Below are 18,262 nucleotides of genomic sequence, written 5' to 3'. Positions count from 1 at the left end.
CAGCCGTGTTGCCAGTCCCCACAGGGTGATCTTTGTACCACCAAAGTAAGCCGATGAACCCAGTCCACCACTTGCTGTTCAGGGCCATGCTGCATCTAGCAGTGCTGAGGGATGAGGAATATGGAACTTGCCTTTTGCTTTTCCATATGCCCATTGAGGATTTGTGTGCTTGGATGTCGGCTCTGTGACCCCAGCAGGATAGTATGGGTTCATAGAGAACATGACCGGCCAACAGATAAGATCGACCAGCATCTGCGGAGATGCAGCTGGTTCGAGAGTCGGGGCTGTGGTTAACATGCCATGTGGTTAACAAGCAACTCTCTCAGCCCCTCCATTGCTGTTGAGCCTCTGTCAAACGAACTACAGCTTCGATATGCTGCACATTCCTCCATAGCTTCTCTCTGGTTACATTGTGTTCCCTCTCCTGCCTCGTATGGCTCTGTGCTTGCCATATATTGACTTGTACAAGGTCACTCTGAAGCCTGGAATCGAGTCTGCATTGGCTTGCCTTTGTTCATGTTTGCACGTGACCTTGGTTAGCATTTCCCATAACAATTGTTTCCTCCCAGTCCGTCATTCCTTTTAACTCAGGCACCCCAAAATTCCTTTAATTCAGCACAGCCCCACTTGGCAGGAGTGGGTGTCGAAGACTGCCAGGACACTGCCCGAGTGCCTGCTTTCTCTCCCCCCCCTCCCCCCACAGTACAAACTGATTTAATTTAAATTGTCTTTTCCACTGAACATACTTTATCAACATTTACAGTTACGTGGTGGTATTTATTACTAATCCGTAACAGACTGGCACCATCTAGTGGTTGCGCTTTTCCCATGGCAGTTAGTCAGCAGGCAGAACTTTTTGTCTGTGCTCCATCCTCTAAATGCTAAGCCCCACACAAGAAAACAGCACGAAGCATTTCTTTTTTTTTAAGTTTTATTTTTATTTTTTGTCTTTTGATTTACTCTGGACAAGGTTAGAATGAAACTTTATCTCCCAGAGGGAATGCTCTAACCACAATGCCACCGAGTCTGGTTTGTCTCTGGGATGAGTTGTGGAACACATTTTGCTGTCACCTGTCTTGACATCGACTTGTTTTATCACCCACTTACAACATTACAGTGGCGATGTGCAGAAACCGACCATTGTACATGGAGAAGCTCAAGTGGTGGAGTGAGTACCCGATGACAGAGCAACAGCTCTACAGCAAGCGTGATGAGTTCTGGGACACGGCACCTGCGTTTGATGGTCATGCTGAGATCTGGGATGCGCTCAAAGCTGTTACCAGTGCCTTTGAGCACCAAGATCTGGAGCTGGCCCAAGCTATTTTGGATTGTGCGAACATTTCCCTGCCACATGGTGAGTTATGTGTGAAGAGCCATGTTTTTATATGTGCAAAATGGTGGAACTTCCCCTCTCCCTCACCCCAACATGGAGCAGTCTTGTGGTGGAGTGGGTCAGACCTTGTTGTATTGCCCTCATTGGTGTGGGGTTTATTCTCTCTCGTGTTTAAGAAGGGCTCATGCCCCAAGCATTGCCTCACATGCTGGTTTGCATACCTCGCTTAGCATTTGGTTGAAAATGGATTGTTCTTATTTTTCTATCATTGCAGATCGACTCGTTTTTATAAAAAAACTAGTTTAGTTTTCCATTTTTATTTTTTGACCCCATAGCTGATCATGGTGGAGATTTCCATACATTGAAACAGAGTGATGACACGTCCAGAATTGACATCCAGGAAATGCTCCAACATAGGGACCTCGACCACTCCTATCTGCCCCGTACATCAACTACTTCCCTCCCCTTGGTCTTAACTTCCATTCTCGCTTCCTCACTCTCCTCTCCTACCCTCTTCTTTTCATTTCCTGAATTTATCCATCTTTGCCTCTGCCGCCGTAGGTAGACTGAAGTTTTATTTTCAACTTGTTTGTATGTCAGCAGGATATCTCAAATAGTTCTGGATGGATTTGGATGAAGCTTGGTGGACATTGTTGGGTGTTTGACAACTATGAATTGATAAGATTTTGGTGAAAATCTGGATGCGATAACTTCTCAAGTGATTCTTCACCAGTGTTGGCTTATGCCTGGGTTTGGCTTAATGGTCAGGGTGGTGGGCTTTGGATCTTGGGTCCTGAGTTCAAATCCCACTCAGCTGTTGAATTAATACCAGGTGGGGTTAACTCGACCTGTCATCCTTCCGAGGTCGGCAAAATGAGTGCCAGCAATGCTTGTATACTGTCGGAGTGGCAACCCGTCCAGGAATGTGCCCAATAGCCAAGGAGACTGATGAAGCAGCAACAACGCTCTGCACAGAGTATGGTCCCAATCTCCTCCTCCTTCACCATTGAGTGATCGGGCTAAAAATGATATATCGTGTGATATCTCAAAAAGTTATTGACAGATTTGGACGAAAATTGGTGGACAGGTTGGATTTGTGACACGGACGAATCAGTTAGATTTTGGTGATGAACTGGATTGGGATCTGGCCTTTCGGTAGGATACAAAACCTAATCTGTTCAGCCTGGTAGAGGTATGTGCTCGATCGAGTGCTGTTCTCGCTGACATCTGTTTCGCTCGAAACAAACCACTGAATGATTTGGCAATCCAAAATTCTAACATGTATTATCACTTGGGTATTTTTGTCCAGGCAGATGTGAATTTTTTTTTGTTCAATGAGCTAACAGTCATTTGTATATGCTTTGGAAGTTGAAGTATCATTTCCTCGCAAGTAATGATCTTGTAACCATCTTCACATCTTTCGTCTGCCCTGCATTGTAATATTGTTGCGAATTTGGAAGCTTAATGCACACAACAGCCAGGTCCTATAGATCAGCTATATCGGTAAGTACGTGTTTCTAGTTAGGGTCCCGTCCTATGTTTAATGGGTGATTAATTGTACGTGCGCTGTGAGTTATTATATAGTTAGGATTTTTACTTTTTAAACTTCAACAACAACAACAACGTCCATCTTCACTTCTTCACCATCGGCCTTTCCCACGCGCATGCGTGTCAAGCACAGCCGTCGGCGGAGTCCAATGTGCCAGGCGGGGTTTCTTTGGATGTTGGCGTCTTGGATTTCGCAACAAATACGGGAATGGCACCCCTCTCAGCCAATCGGAGGGGTGCTAGCACGTCTGCCGCCTCTCGGCCAATGGGGAGCCAATGCAACATATTGCTGCTTGACTTCCTGGTCGAGGGGTGGAGACATGAGCACCCACCCCCCTGACCAATCTCGGACGTCCGGGATATCGTCCGACACGCCTGTCCAATGATTAGGGGCATGACACGAGACGGATCCTTCCCACCTGTCAAGAATAATTGATAATTGTGTGGAGGCGACCCGGTGAGAGAGTCTTCGTGCCGTGAATCGCGAGCCGGAGGAGAATCACTTGCCTGCCTGCCCAGCTGACTTGTTTTGCCTGCCTCGTCGCCTTTTTGCCAGTGGAGCGTGCCAGCGACCGACACTACCCTCTGTACTTGGTGCTTGGAGCGTCATCGTGTTGCGGGTTCGAGTCCCGCCGGGCCAGATCGTCGAGAACCGCACGAAGCGGAAAGGTCCAAGCCAGTCTCTTACCTCCAGCTCACCTTCCCTCCAAGCTGGGGGTATCAATAAAGGCCGCCACCACCATTTATTTTTGGGGTGTGTGTGTCTGAGTGTGGGCCCGTCTTTTAAGTAGAAACGTTTAAGTGCCGTGTGTATAAATTGCATTCCTTTTATTCGGTTAACTCTGCCTTCTTGCGTGTTTCCCTGCCACATTATAAATAAATATCCCTTTTGTTAAATGTTCCAGCTCATTTCTGTGTTTCTTTCATTGGCTTGGCACGGTGTGTGTTGAGAGATAGTGAGGCCGTAAATTGTTCATTTGGTCCGACGGGCCTTGGTAATCTCCGCTCAGGTAACACACTGTTCGGGCTCGGTAACGGCTCGTTCCGCTCGAGGTCCGTCGAGGGTGTGAATTCCCCGGTAGCTTTGTCCGCATGGGTACTTAGGTATATTGAAGTTTGGCAATTGACCCTACCCCACACGGTCAAATTATTGGCGATTCATGGTCCAGTAAGGGACCCGTGCCTTTCGGACTTATCCAAAAGGCACGACCTCAATTCCGGTGTGTTCGGTGGAGCCGACTCTACTGCTCCCTCTAGCAGTCGTGCTTGCCACCGATACCCGCCCCCGCAACAATATGAGGCTCCTGTGCGGTCGAGTGGAATTTTAAAGCATCAATGCAATTTAAATTGTTCAGGAAAGAGCTTGCATAGTTATCCTTGTCCTAACTATCAGTTATTTGGAGGCTTCACACGATTGCGGTCTGGAGTCACTCGAGAGCAGATGTGATCAACTCTGCCGTTCTTTTGTGAGACTGCTGTCAAATCCCAGGCTTCACCATTTGCTACCCACAGACATATCTCATTGTGTCTACCAATTACGGAACTCGAAACTATTAACTGAATTCCATATGTAGGCATTGCATGCTGTCATCGCCGGGTGCCGAAGGAAGGGAGTACTCCGTTTTTACTCCGTTTGTTCGTTTGTTTTCTTGTTTGCTTTCTTGTTTGTTTGTTTGTCTGGGCCACATCTCAGCCATTCTTTGAACTAGGAAGCTGAAATTTGGGGATAAAAGTGAATATTTGATTTGGAAAAAATGGTGTTTTTTAATTTTTTGATTACTTATTTATTTTCTTGCTCAACTGGGCAATATCTCAGGCACCCTTTGAGCTAGTAAGCTTATATTTGGACATGACAGTGAATAAGTGATTTGGCTACAAAGTGTATTTTGATTTAATGGTTCATTTTTCAATGGATTACTTGATTTTTCAATAGGTTTCAGATTCGGATGAAACACGTGGTTTTGTTATCCTATTAGCCAATTGATTCAGAAATTAGTCAATCAATTGTACACCCCTCCCTCCCAATTCCATCGACATGTTCTGCACGGCGGCATCACCGGGCACTGAAGGCGCTCCGGCAATGTCGCGCGCTGGAGGATTTGTTATTTGGCATGGGGGGCGGTGTACTATGAATGTACCTCGACTTGTTTAGTTTTTTGTTTGTTTTTTGCTCTCCTCTTGTTTCTTTTTTTTTGTATATCTGTTTTAAAAATATTTGTAAGATTAACAATTGTAAAGCTTACCTCATTTTGGCCTTTGGCCATGATATAAGTTGCCAAAGTTCCTTGTGTGTATTTGATTGTTGGAATGTCATTTGTAGGTGGAATTTAGGAGTTTGGGTGTGCATGCTGTGTATAGCCAAAATTTTTGACAATTGTTCATCCTCTGATCCCCCACCCCCCCCCCCTTGTTGTCTAATACTCAGGAGGAAACTGCGAACGTGCTAACGGAGAATCGTGTAGTTAAAAAAAAAATAAAGTGATGGGACATTGTCTTGTCCAAAGGCAAAACAAAATGGCACTCTGTCCATGGTAAAATGTCAGCTGCAGAACCATTTGTGGCTTATCTTGGACCAAACCATTCCTCGATACTGTTTTTATGATTACTAGTAGAGTACCCACCCTCCGGGCGATCTTGTTTGAAGCATGCAGCATGTTCTTCTGACGCATACCTTTATTTGGGTGGTGTATAGGCAAGTGACAGCTCCGTATTGGGAAAAATTAATAACTCTGGTTACGTCCATGAAGCAAAAACATACCTACTGCTTATAATTCAAAATACCTCATTGCACTGGAAAACGTGACAGGAATACTGCACTGTAAATGGTGGAGACTTGTGATACCCTCCTCCATCTGGAGGTGACGCGACACGATGCACATTTACAGGGAGATTTTGTGACCCCCTCCTCACACCCTTCTCCCAAAGACCACTGGCAAAGATTAAAACCTCTCCTATATACTAATTGCGGTTGTGCTGATCCGATGCAGCAAGTCTGGATGTAATTGGGCCAGAACTGGAGGAGTAGCTCGACAAGCAAGCAAGCAAGAAGAAGTCGTGCAGAGCACGATGCTTGCAAAATTCACGAAACAAATTTGATCTCATAAATAATTGGAGGTTGAATTCAATGACCAAATATGCAACTCCTCTTCAAATTTCAAGTGAATCTGATGAAAATTGAGGATTTTAGAAATCCTACCGAAGTTGTTGACCTTTTGACCTTTTGACCTCACACAATAGGCTTCTTCCTTTATATAACTCTCTCATGTGGTGAAGTTTCGTGAAGATCGGTTTCAAATTCTGACCTGCAGACAACAAACAGACAACAACAGAATAACAAAATGGACTCACCAATATACTTAAAATCTTCGATTTTGCAAGTAACACACAAACACCGAACGTGAATTATTTACATATATATGTATAGTTACGGAAATGGCCCTTATTGAACTACTAAATATAGAATAAGCTCAGATCCCCCAATAAATGCATGTTTAGCTAGGTTGTTGGTAAAATGGACGTTACATGTGTGTCGGGAGGTATGAGAGGCTGCATTATTGTTTGTGCGGTGGTGGTGGAACGAGAGCTCCCTCTTCTTCTTCCCCATCCAGGACGATGCCCCACCCAGTCGGCTGAGAGGGTGTGGCCAAAAAGAGGAGATGGAGCTAAGGGGAGGAGTTTTGTCGGCTTCACTGAGGGAGGCATGCTCATGTTTCGAAGGGAGCGAACGAAAGAAACTGTGAGAAAAGGTTCAGTTTGGCAGAAGTACAAAACTGCATTCGGTTTAAAAGAGTGCTGTGTGTGAAGAACAGTCGCATTCTCGAGGCGAACTCAGTGTGTCGAAGCGAGAGAAACTAAGGCTTCATAAAAGGGTTCAGTGTGTGGAAACAGTCGCTCTCGAGGAGCGCTCATGGCTTCGAAGCGAGCGAACGAAGGAGGCACAGTGTTGGATCTGCCGTGAGAGGCGCTGAACCTGCCTGCACGTCGAGGATTCTGCCGTGAGAGAGACGCAGCCGGCTTTGAGAGGCGAGCGTGGAAAAGGAAAGAAAAGGTGATTCGACAGAGAGAGAAACTGAGAGGACGGAGTTGGGAAGTCGGGCTTCGAGGCGGGAAGGCAGGAGAGGAGACGACGGAGCCTCTGACGGTCCCTGCTCACACCAACGGCTCGACACGTTTGCCGATCTGCTTGTCGGAGCCCGGCACCTCGATTTGGGCCTTGTCTGGAGAACAGGCCAGGCCTGGATTTGTACGCTGAACCTTGAGAGAAATCAGCTGAGGCCCATCGTCGACCTTACGCGGGGTCAGAGCGTGCGGAAAGGAAAGGAAAGAGTGCGGCGCCGCCATCTTGCCACGCGGCGCGTTCGAGCTGGGGCTCGAATCCGTGGACATTCGCCTGTTGCGAGTGACATTCGTGCTTTTGACACTGTCCTCTCGTCCATGAGACATCACCAAGTACTCTGTCTTGCATGCATGCTGTCTGTCTTTGTCTGCACGTGTTGTATAAGGCATATCTCGGAAGGGACCCCCTCGAAACCTGTAGTCCGTGGTTCCCTAGTTAAGAACGGGTTAAAGATTGTTAACAAAAACATCGTCGTGAATGGTTTGCTTGTGTCGTGTTCCCCGATGTTCCCCAATAAATCTGGTTAATTCGTATGAAGTTGCCGCTATGGATTAATTTGTGTCACGTCGAGGAATAATCCGTTCGATTGCCATATAAAACCAAAATGGTTACAGACTGGCAGAAAACACTCGGCATCTGACACAACCAGTCTATAACCGGGGTTCTATTTCCCCAACTGGTAAGATTCAGGATTACGTTGGTATCGTGATTGAAGACGCGTGACCCGAGGCTTGTGCCGAGCCGGCCGGCGTTATAAACCCCGGAGACTCCATCTCCGGAGTGGATTGAGAATCCCTCCGTCGCTAATTCTTAAATATATATATATATATATATATATATATATATATATATATATATATATATATATATATATATATATATATATATATATATATATATATAGTTAGGATTACTTGTGAAAATGGAATAATTTTTTTTTCCCCAAGTATGTTGGTTGGTCTTGTGCGTTATTCTGTTTTGTTTTGTTTGTCAATTGCCTACGGGTCACAATTTAAAACAGATCTTCATAAAACTTCACCACATAGTAGAGTTCGGCATTTATAAGCAAGAAGACTATTTTTGAGGTCAGGAGGTCAGCATTGGCCAAAGTTCAAAAACTTTGTCAAATTTCTGAAATCCTCAATTTTCATCCCATTGACTTGAAATTTGAATATCAGGTTATTGAATTCAATGAACAAGTATTTTTGAGGTTGACATAGGCCAAAAGGTAAACATGGGTCGGATTTCTAAAATTGTCGTTTTTCGTCCGATTGACTTGTAATTTGAACAGGATTTGCAAATTTGTTTGATGGATTTTGCAATTATTGTGCTATGCATGACATCTTTCTTGTTTGGTCAAGTGGGGCTGAAGATCCATCACTCACACGAGAATCGAATGCATCACCCAAAGAGCATTGTTTGTTCATCACGTGCCCAGCTGGAATGATTGGAACCCAAAGAGCATTGAAATCTGTGAGCAGCAAATTCATTTGAGCTTTTTAAACATGATATGCCTTTTTGTTTTTCCATGAACAATTGTTTCTTGGATCATTTATGCTTGCGCTGCAAATGCCAGCAAGGTTTTGTATAGTTACGGACTTTTCAGCTCGTTCTTCATTCTGTGCAGGTGTTTATTGCTCATTGCCCTCCATATTCCACAATGATATTACACACTAGCAATTTGATTCCAAAGATCTTGTCCAATTTATCTTACCAGACTTTGAATCCAACTGCATGCTCGTGAAAATGGCGTGGTATCTGGGTACTACTTGTGAGGACATTGAACTTGAATCCCAGAGATTGAGCTCAAATTCACATGAAGATTTCTCTTTCACTTTTCTATGAGCCTCGACGATGTACCCCAAAAAAACGTCTTTAGGAAGTAGTCGAGACCAAGCACATGGATTGTTTGTTTAAAAACTCAGGTGATAATTATTTAATGACTTTCAGGGTAGTATCATCTGTTTGCCCCACCTGGTCTGGTCTACCTGTGATGCTAGTCAACTCATTATGGTTAACTCTTATTCGTTCGTATTACAGAAGATTGTTATGAACACTGGGTCATACTCTTTTATTATTTATACAAGATCCACAATAATAGGAGATTGAGGTGACAGATTATAAAAGGCATGACTGCCAAACCATCTGATGATAAAAGGAAGAAGGTGATTTTTTTTTTTAACTATAAATTAGATTTTGCCCACCACAAAGCCCAATACCACTCAAATTGGGGGGGCTACACAAAATAAAGTATAGATATTAAACAGAGAGGAGGAATCTATTGACATTCCTCTTTAATTGAGGAGGAAGTAGGATGCAGGTAATCTGTTCCAAAGTGATGCAGTGGGGGAACGAAGAGTACCTCATAGTCTTACTCCTCGGGACGGATGCAGTGTATGGATGGGAAGAAACTGCCAAATTATGCTCAGGTGGAACAACCTGTGAAAGACCCTCGGAGCACGTTTCATGGTAATATTTTTAGAAAAGGCTCAAAGAAGCAACTGTGTGGCGGAGTGAGATACGTTCCAGGGATGATGCCAACTCCTGTTCCACCAGAATGGCAGCATGTTGTTTGATTCTGTGAAGGAGAGATAGGTGATAGGCCAGAGCAGCAGCCCAAATGTGACAATGATACTCCACAACAGGTCATATTGTGGCCTTGTATAGATGGAGCATTGCAGCTTGAGGAAGGTATCACCAAGCATGAGATAAGCAACCAAGGTGCTGGGAGGCTCTTTTTTTTTCTCTACCAGAGATGTACTTTTCCCAGCTGAGGTATAAGCTGATATCTGATCCAAGCAGATGGATAACAGAAAGGTGAATAATCCATTGGTGAAACATGAACGATATTGGACCCAGCACAGACGGCTGAGGAACACCAGCATTCGTATTATGGACAGGGGACGACTGTCCCTCATGTACCACAGAAATTTGACAATTTGCAAGAAAGTCAGAAATCAAGCAATTTTTCAGAGATGTCTGATGATTTGAGCTTATGGATGAGGCCCTTGTGCCACACTTTGTCAAAAGCCTTCAAGATGTCAAGAGCAACAGCCCTGGCTTCTCCACAATGATCCATAAGCCATATTCACATGTTTAGTGACTGATCGGTGATGTGGGAGGAGGGGTGAGGGGCAATCACAGTTCATCCTAACCCATGGGGGCCACTCCATTTGCCCAGTTGCAGCCCCCAGCACCAAAACTCAATGCTGAGGTCCGCGATAGCCGCCTAGATCGTTTTCGTATTGAGTTATATTGAGTAATTGTCACTCCCATTACATACACCCATGGTCATATAGTATGTCCCAGTGATAAAAGGAATGTCATTGCTTGTTATTCCAACACAATGGACAATGAAATGGAGACCACAATGGCTGAGAAATATGCAAGTGTGGAAGACCAGGAAAGGGCCAATGATTACTTTGGGGGACTGGAAGTATATCTGAAAAGTCTCAACTAACACATCAAGGAACTGAAAGAGGACCTGGAAAGGGCCAATGACCGCATTGACAATCTGGCAGAAGATCTGTAAGAGGCTTGAGAATCTATTTGAGGGCTGGAAGTCAGTTGCAAACTACCGTTCCAGTGGTAGCATAAGCGCACTGGTTCTTCGCAGTTGGATAGTTGAAATGAATATAGTTTAGAGAGATATATCACCAGGTATATATGCTGAGAAGAATGGCACAATAAAACTACTGTGTTTGGATTGTTATTGGTATAACTTAAACATGTGCTAAACGTGTTTATGAGCTGTCGGCATCATTGACAGCGGCTGGGAAAGTGGCGACATTACCACAATTGTCAGGGTTTTAGAATTTGCACTCGAGCAGAGTCGAGACTTTGACGTGGCTGTGGGGGTAACAACACACAACATGGGCTAGTATATAAAGAGCAACACGCATCGGAGGTTCTTTCAGTCAGTACCAACAGAGCTACTGCAGGATTATCATTTCAATTAAATATATTGCTCCCTTTTACATCTGTTTGATATAAGCGTAGCCGTTTGCTTTTTCAAACAACAAATTGGACAAATCCCCCCTTGGGTATATTGGTCTGAAAAATGCCAACCGTTAAAGACCTCCGTGTATTAGCACGGCAATATGGGCTTACAGGTATATAGAAGCTCCATAAACCCAGTCTCATCAAGGTCATATATGAGGCTCGTTCGGACTAAACAAACCGGGTGATTTCCCATCATATGGGGAGATGAAGACGACCCCCACAAGAAAGGCCATCATCGGCATCATGATGTCACAACTAGCGTTGGGGCTAATACCTACAACTAGCGGGTCAAATATAAACCACTCTTGCATCTGTCGGCTGCCCAGAGGATCAGAAAACGAGCCTATCGATCCCGTCAGTTTGGGCAGTGGTGCAAACCCCTTGCTCATTCAATCAATTGGGAAGGACCCCAGCTCCTGAAGTCTCGATTGAAAGATGAACCTCTCACCACTCTGGCCATAAAAGTGGTGCAAAAGTTTGACTCGGCTCTCTTCTATAGTTTATATGGAGATCGTGTGAACCGACTGTTTACCGACTGTTTACCGACTGTTTACCGATGACCGATTTTATATAAAGAAGGGTCGCTACATCTCTCTGGATGAAATTGCTGAAGAAGCCGCCACGATGTTCGGTGGAACACTACAAATTGAGGTCGAACCTATTAGCCGGGGTCCTGCTCGAATGCTTGATGGTTTTATATGTTGGGTTTCTTATGGGTGGGTCAAGATGAAAGTCACATTGCATATGATGTACGAAGTGCTTGAAATGCCAGAAAAAATCCCGAAGCAGATGTATAGGCTATTTACTGTAGTCGGGAAAGCCACCAATACAGTGGTAGAAAAGGCTATCGGAGCATAAGATCAAAGGAAAGGTTGTTAGAGGTGACCAAGTCACAGCTGGGTCCCTGCATGGAATTGATGAACAGATATAGGGGCAGAGTGTATTGAGTCCATGTACACGATGAACTTCACCCATTGCCCGTCAAAAATGGTGAACCAGGTCCAATGAATGCCCCAGACGGGGGTGACCCTCAGTTTACCAATTGTGTTGTATGATGCATTACCTATCACTTTCAGCACAGAGGCACTATGCGCTCAGCTGGGCTGACCAAGGCTCGCCGTACGGCACTGGAGCAGTTTGATGCAATGGTTACACTACTAAGGAGGATGTGGTTACCTTAGAAACTGCTCTCAAAACCAAACTGATGGTGGTTGATGCCTGAGATAACACCACGTGGGATTCCGGGAAGTACAACAAACATGGACGCATCATAATTCCATGCCACAACAATCATGCATCTGGGTCGATTTGCCGATGGACCCACCTGCAATTGAAGAGGTTTGTGGTTTCGACTTTCAAGCAGAAAAAAAGAAAAGAAAATGCAGAAAAGAAAACTGAGTGGGCTGTCTACACCTTCCGTGGACGGAGGCTTTTCGTATTGACCCTGGAGAATGACCTTGCTGAGAACCATTAAAACGATCCCCACTTGACAGTGGGGCTTGACTTGGCAGCTTGACTTTGGCCGATGTCGTCATTGTTGATAAGTGTTGTAAAATTCAGATAATAATTCTGCGCATGATCCTTGAGTACCTTGCCTGCAGGACCTGCTTTGTGATTTATGTTGATGACTGGTCGCAATTGCCACCGTGGGGTGACAACAGATCTCAACGTGTTCACAAAATGGGCCGGCAAAGCCAACGTACATTGGTTTCAGACAGATTACAGTTGTCTGTGTGAACAGTTCAACCAGCCATACAGTGTTTGCTCTGACAACAGTTCCAGCAGTGCAGCAGGCACCTGCCCCACTGGGACAATATCATGGCTTGATGACTTATAAGAGCGCATGTGGTGTCAGCTCAACCTCGAGCAGCTGTGTGTCTTTCCCATTGTGTGGAAATGCAGGGCATTTGACAAGGCTATCTAGCAAACAAAACCAACCGATGCATGAATTTGCTCCACTAACCGGTTGGGGGCGAAGGTATAAACCCGCTTGCTGGTCCACCACAAGAAAAATTATTCGACTGCCCTGGCTTGGATTTGATTCCCGTTTCATAGGGTATCGCCCATCGCTACCGCAAACGGTCAGGAAGTCCTGATCCCCGGATAACGTAAATATATCCAGGCTTATAAGGGTCCTTTTGTTCAGGTGCTACTGAAGCTGATTGAGGGGGGTTCTTACCCCGGAGTACAAGTATGCTGGTTGGGGTACTGTACACTGGGTTCAAGGCAAAACCATTCAGCCACCAATCCACCTGTTCATTGTTGACCACATGCTTGAGGGCTGTGTGACTAATGTGGTTGACACAGGGGTCAACTGTGCCAGATTTGTCAATCAGTTTGTGTGCGTCCTTCCTCGTGATGTCGGAGATGTGGTGGTTCCAACAAAGCGTCAGCCACACCAAATGAGGCCCTCATCGATACTCAGACCAAGCGACATTGTGGAAGATAAGAGGAAAAGGAGGACCCCCATGAAGACACCACCAGATGCAGAGAGGCTCAGGTCTAGGATGCAGCCAACCATATGTGCTGCTGCAGAAAATGAGTGCATCCTGTGTTCAGTACCGCTCATGATGCAAGGCTATGCCCATCTCCACGAGCAAGCGTTCAGTATCGATGACAACCAGGGCCATATCCCTGGAAATGTTCAGTTAGCTTGCCGCTCCTGCAATATCAATCATAAGTGCTAAGGCATTAAGTGCTAAGTGGTCTAAGTTGAGACCTTGTGTACCCATGCTTTGTGTATGCTGTAAAATACAGCAATGGTTGGCCTGGCTCAATGACTCTGCGGAGGATGGGATATGATTTGTGCATATACCAAGGGTCAGTAGCCTGCTGCCTGCCCTTCCCCTGGGGGGGGGGGGTCTTCCTCATTGGCAGCAATATGCATGGTCTGTGAGCCACTGGCAGATCCTCCTGGCCTAAAGGGTGGCCCCTGATGTGGCTGATGATGCACAAATGTGAAAACGTTCCACCATAATCTACTATAAATGCTATCCAATTGACCCATTGGTTTCAAATGAGTGTTACAACGTCAAGCATAAAAGTAACATTACAGTAACCAAACAATTCTGCTTGCAGCCCAGTTAACAACACAAAGATGAATACATAGGGGCCGGGCCTAATAGCAGCCATGACGGAGTCCTGCAGGCGGTATAGTGGCTCTCATACTGATGCCCTATCAGCAAAAGTGCCCCCCCCCCCATTCGAAAAAAAAAAACAATAGTGGAGATCACTGCACTAAACTGTTGACCTCAAGCAGAACTTCTTCCGTTACTACAAGTGGTGGCGGGGGGTGTGGGAGGGTGGCGGCTTCCAGCCCGCTGTGTGCACTTGTTTCAATTTTATGGCCACAACTGGGGTAATACCAGTCTAGCATGTCTTGGTTGAGTTAATGTCCGCAACGACGGTCTGTAGCATGGAAACACATTCTTTGGTTTGTGAGTTCCTTTTGGTACTGCTTTCTCAATCGTCTCTGTGCGAGCTACCGGTGAAAGGACTCCCCAAATGCTTGGCTTTTATGATGTTCAGGTTGTGTATGGTGGACAACAACCGCATGTTTTTTTCAAGTTGGCTGTGGTCCCCCCTTGAACTCACTCCCATCATCTCCCATGAGAGTCTCAGGCCAGGCCAGTGGCCCCCCCTTATAGATGCCACCAACTCGAGGGCAACGGAAGCTGCAATTTCATTTTTTTAGTGGTCTGGCTGACTTGAAACGACTGGCAATGTCAACTACACAGAGAGCATATTTGTAGCCCCTGTTGTATGGAAGAAAGAGCAAGTCAGCTTGATGTATTTTACTGGGGGTTGTTTCTGAGAAGTGGGCGTATATAGTTTGGGATCGCTTGGCCTGGGTGTTACAGGGTCAGTGCTGTCACCTATTTTTGGACTCTCTCCCTTGAGGCTGCCACCTTGGACAGCTTGCTGTGAAGACCAGTAACATCCTGTGATCCACCCTGAGCATAGTATATTTGGGGCAGACTTGCATCTCTCACCGTCTCGGTCATTACTTTCTGATTCATTGTCAGAATAGCATTGCAGTTTCAGCTCTAAAACGGGAGCTGCTACTTTGGGGCATATTTTCAGCCTCGGGGGAAGCAAGAAAGCATGCTGCCTCGTGTGGGGCGTGCCCCTTGATCTGAGCTCTTGTACGAGCCTTGACAATGCATACCAAAAAAAATAAAAGCAACTTGCTGTGATTGTGGATCTTGAGTTTGTGGGCAATGAGAATTGTGGCACCCATTCCCAAGATGATAAACATGATCTCGTGATCTTTTTAGTCATCTGAAGGTAAATCGATGTTCGGAAAGAGTAGGCTCTTGCCCAAAGGGTTTGAGCCGGGTTCCCGTGACTTGGTAATTCTGGTGGCCTGCGGAGTCTGCATCTTGGAATGCATGCACAGCGTGTCCTTGCCTGCAGAGATCCTCGATCCACTCAAGGTGTTTCGTTCTCTTTTGGCATCATTCTGTTTGTACGATCTGCAATTCTTCTGTAGCCTTATGGCGTGTGCGTTCTGCATCAGCGTGAGCAGAGTTGAGCTTGGAGAACCCGTAGCTGGACCCCGTGAACTCCAAAGCATTTACTATGGCACCACCAACCATCATCACAATAGCGGCCATGGCTGTCCGCTCGAAGAGCTGAATGTCCTATAGACTGATTATTTCAATATGTCAGCAGGGAGAATCCCCTGCTTGATGAGCATGTCTCTTGTGGCCCAAGCTGCTGTGACATCAAGATCAAGGCCGACGTGGGGTGTGCCCCTTGATCATTTTGCTAAGGCGGGTGTATCCAATGGCCAAGCCGCTAAGGACTGCATATTTTGCCCAGCATTTCACCTTTGGCGATTGGAGTTGACTTCCTACAAATTGTTTGCTGAGCAACAATGTTGTCAGTTACTCAATGCCTATAGTGGGGTCTGGTTTGTTGAATTGTTTATCTCTGCGGTCCACCTTTGGTTTGTTCCAACCCTCCTTGCAGTATGGGCACACAGGATAGTTCACTGGAGCCGTAACACCCAAGCCACCAATCAACATATAAGGTGTCGTGGTTCCACCTGCAGTGGTTCCACCAGCTCTTCGAGAGTCTGTTTTCTGTTCCAGTTCCTTTGGAACAATTGTAGCAACTGGAACAGGAGCACTGACTGAACAGTAGTCATTCTCAACCACCATGCTTGCCTTTATCTCCTGGAGCTCGGTGAGGAATTGCTTCTTGTTTGCCTTGTGTGCTGTCGCCCCCTTCTGCTCGGCCTCAACCTTTTTTAGGATCTTTCATTGTCGGAACAGCTGTGATCAGTGTCGGAACCTTGTCAGTGTTGTTGGAATAACTTGCTTGGCAGTTGGTGTTGGTGCTGCTGGGACAGCTTCTGCTGCCATTGGTTGCTCCATCTCCATATTCTGTACTGTACTTTTATACTGGCAATGCTTCAAATTGGCACTACTTCAAAGTTGTTGAGGTTATGAGTCGAGCAAGGTACATGCCTTAGTGATGCTAAGGGCATGTCCTACAATGGGGTCTTCTTCAAGTTCCGCAACAAGTTTTGGGTGGGATGGATAACATCCGACCAGCATACCTGGAGCATCGCAATTCCGAGGGACTTCGTTAATAAGGCCCTCAGTTGGGCCTCATACCAGGTATATAACTTTTCGATCTCTTCCTCAGGCATTCCTTCAATCCGGTCAGCCAACAGGGTGCCTGCCTCTCCCCCCCCCTCAAAGCTATCGTAGCCACGTCAGTTTCTCGAGGATCTACTTGTATAGAAGTACATTTCTCCTCCACATCAGTTTGTATTTGTGTTCCGGCGCTTGTGCCCATTGGAGACTATGTGGGCCCAAGGTTGCCCGTGTTTCCTTTGACCACATTGTCTACTGCGCCGCTCATTGTGAATGTAACGGTAACTTGGTGTGATTAGAGACGATACGGCATCATTGTAAAGTTTGTGGTCAATTAATTTATCACAGTCCATCTTCCATCCAGTATGTAGAACCTGACACCTTCGTGTAACATATTCATACACCTCCCCCCACCCCCATCAACAGCACGCTCAAAATGATGAGCTGAAGGCCAATATTGAAATAACACCACAACCTGCAAACTGTGAAGAGCAATGCTTCCCTACAGTATATGCAATGAGCAGATCAATCTTCTGGAGGAGTTTAACATGTTTTATTTCTGCCAGTTGTTGGTGCACCTTGGCTCACTCTTCTTGAGTTGGAATGACATCATTCTCGCGGAGGCATTCTTCAAACGTGTCATGGTTTTTGCAGTGAAACAATGCAACCCATCATGTCTTACTGGATCTCCTTGAGGACTGAGTTGTACTTTTGTATGAACACCCATACAGACTGCCTATCGTGGCAACCTGAGAATGCCAACATATTAGGCATGTCTCATTTTGGTGTGTGTGTGTGTGTGTGTGTGTGTGTGTGTGTGTGTGTGTGTGTGTGTGTGTGTGTGTGTGTGTGTGTGTGTGTGTGTTTGTGTTTTTCCTCCATAAAGCCCAGCAGCCTGAAACTTTGCATGCAGACTGGGGGAACTCCAAGGGAGTGCATGGGTGAAAAATGGGTGTTTGGGTTAATTAAAACACCCCTTTTGAAGATAATTAACTGCCTTATTTAATTATATATTTTATCACACGTATCCTCGGCCACCTCGCTCTCTGGGCTCGTTAGGCATATCCTGGGTTACCTTGCTTGGGTCTTCATTCGCCATTTTGTTTGGCCTGCTCAACCATGCCTTGGTTTGGAACAGACCACAATTTCTTAACGATATTTTAATTTTTTCACTTTCCTCACTCATATTTTTGAATGCCTGATCATCATACCTACAAATTGCTGGATATATTGTAGTGCTTATAAGCACCTGGAGACCCCAGCATCCATAGCTTGATTTAATTTCCACACATGCCATAACCTGCACAATCTCTTAAACTAAGCTGAATTACAATATTGAGGCTCCAGAATTGAATTTAGCAGCACTTCCGACTGCCTAAAAAAAGAAAAAAAACTGTTCATTTGTCTAATTCGGACATCTCTGGGAGGTGTGCATTTAATATGGCTAATTGCTTGCCAAGCCAGCCGTTCCTTATCAACCATTTCGTTGGATAAATACAAATAATAATAAAAAAAAATGAAACGTATCATTAACATCAGGGCAGGATAGCTGAGAGGTACTTGCGCTCGCTCTAAGCTGTCTAGCTTGGTTTTGAATCCCAATCCAGTTATATACTGTCATCCCAGTGCTTCACAGGCAGGGTGATTCATCAATGT

At 45.5% G+C, this 18,262-nt stretch overlaps 1 protein-coding gene across 3 annotated transcripts in view; it reads left to right on the top strand.

The window, feature by feature from the left end:
* The window catches only part of LOC147033746 (ubiquitin domain-containing protein 2-like), a 47,060-nt gene that overhangs the window by 15,871 nt on the left and 12,927 nt on the right, over positions 1-18,262 (top strand). For 2 of the 3 annotated variants that reach the window (XM_085870002.1, XM_085869994.1), the window contains exons 2-3: positions 1,118-1,354; positions 1,669-1,776. In XM_085870002.1, coding sequence (XP_085726128.1) covers positions 1,123-1,354; positions 1,669-1,776 — 340 coding nt within the window. In that variant the 5' untranslated portion in view covers positions 1,118-1,122. The remainder of the gene's footprint in view (positions 1-1,117; positions 1,355-1,668; positions 1,777-18,262) is intronic. The other variant, XM_085870010.1, reaches the window with a different exon arrangement.

The sequence above is a fragment of the Eptatretus burgeri genome, chromosome 1 (assembly GCF_056783735.1).
Source record: "Eptatretus burgeri isolate ZD-2024b chromosome 1, Ebu_testis_v1, whole genome shotgun sequence".
Taxonomy (NCBI): Eukaryota; Metazoa; Chordata; class Myxini; order Myxiniformes; family Myxinidae; genus Eptatretus; species Eptatretus burgeri.
Note: the sequence above shows the minus strand (reverse complement) of the source record. Positions and strands in the feature narration are given on the sequence as shown.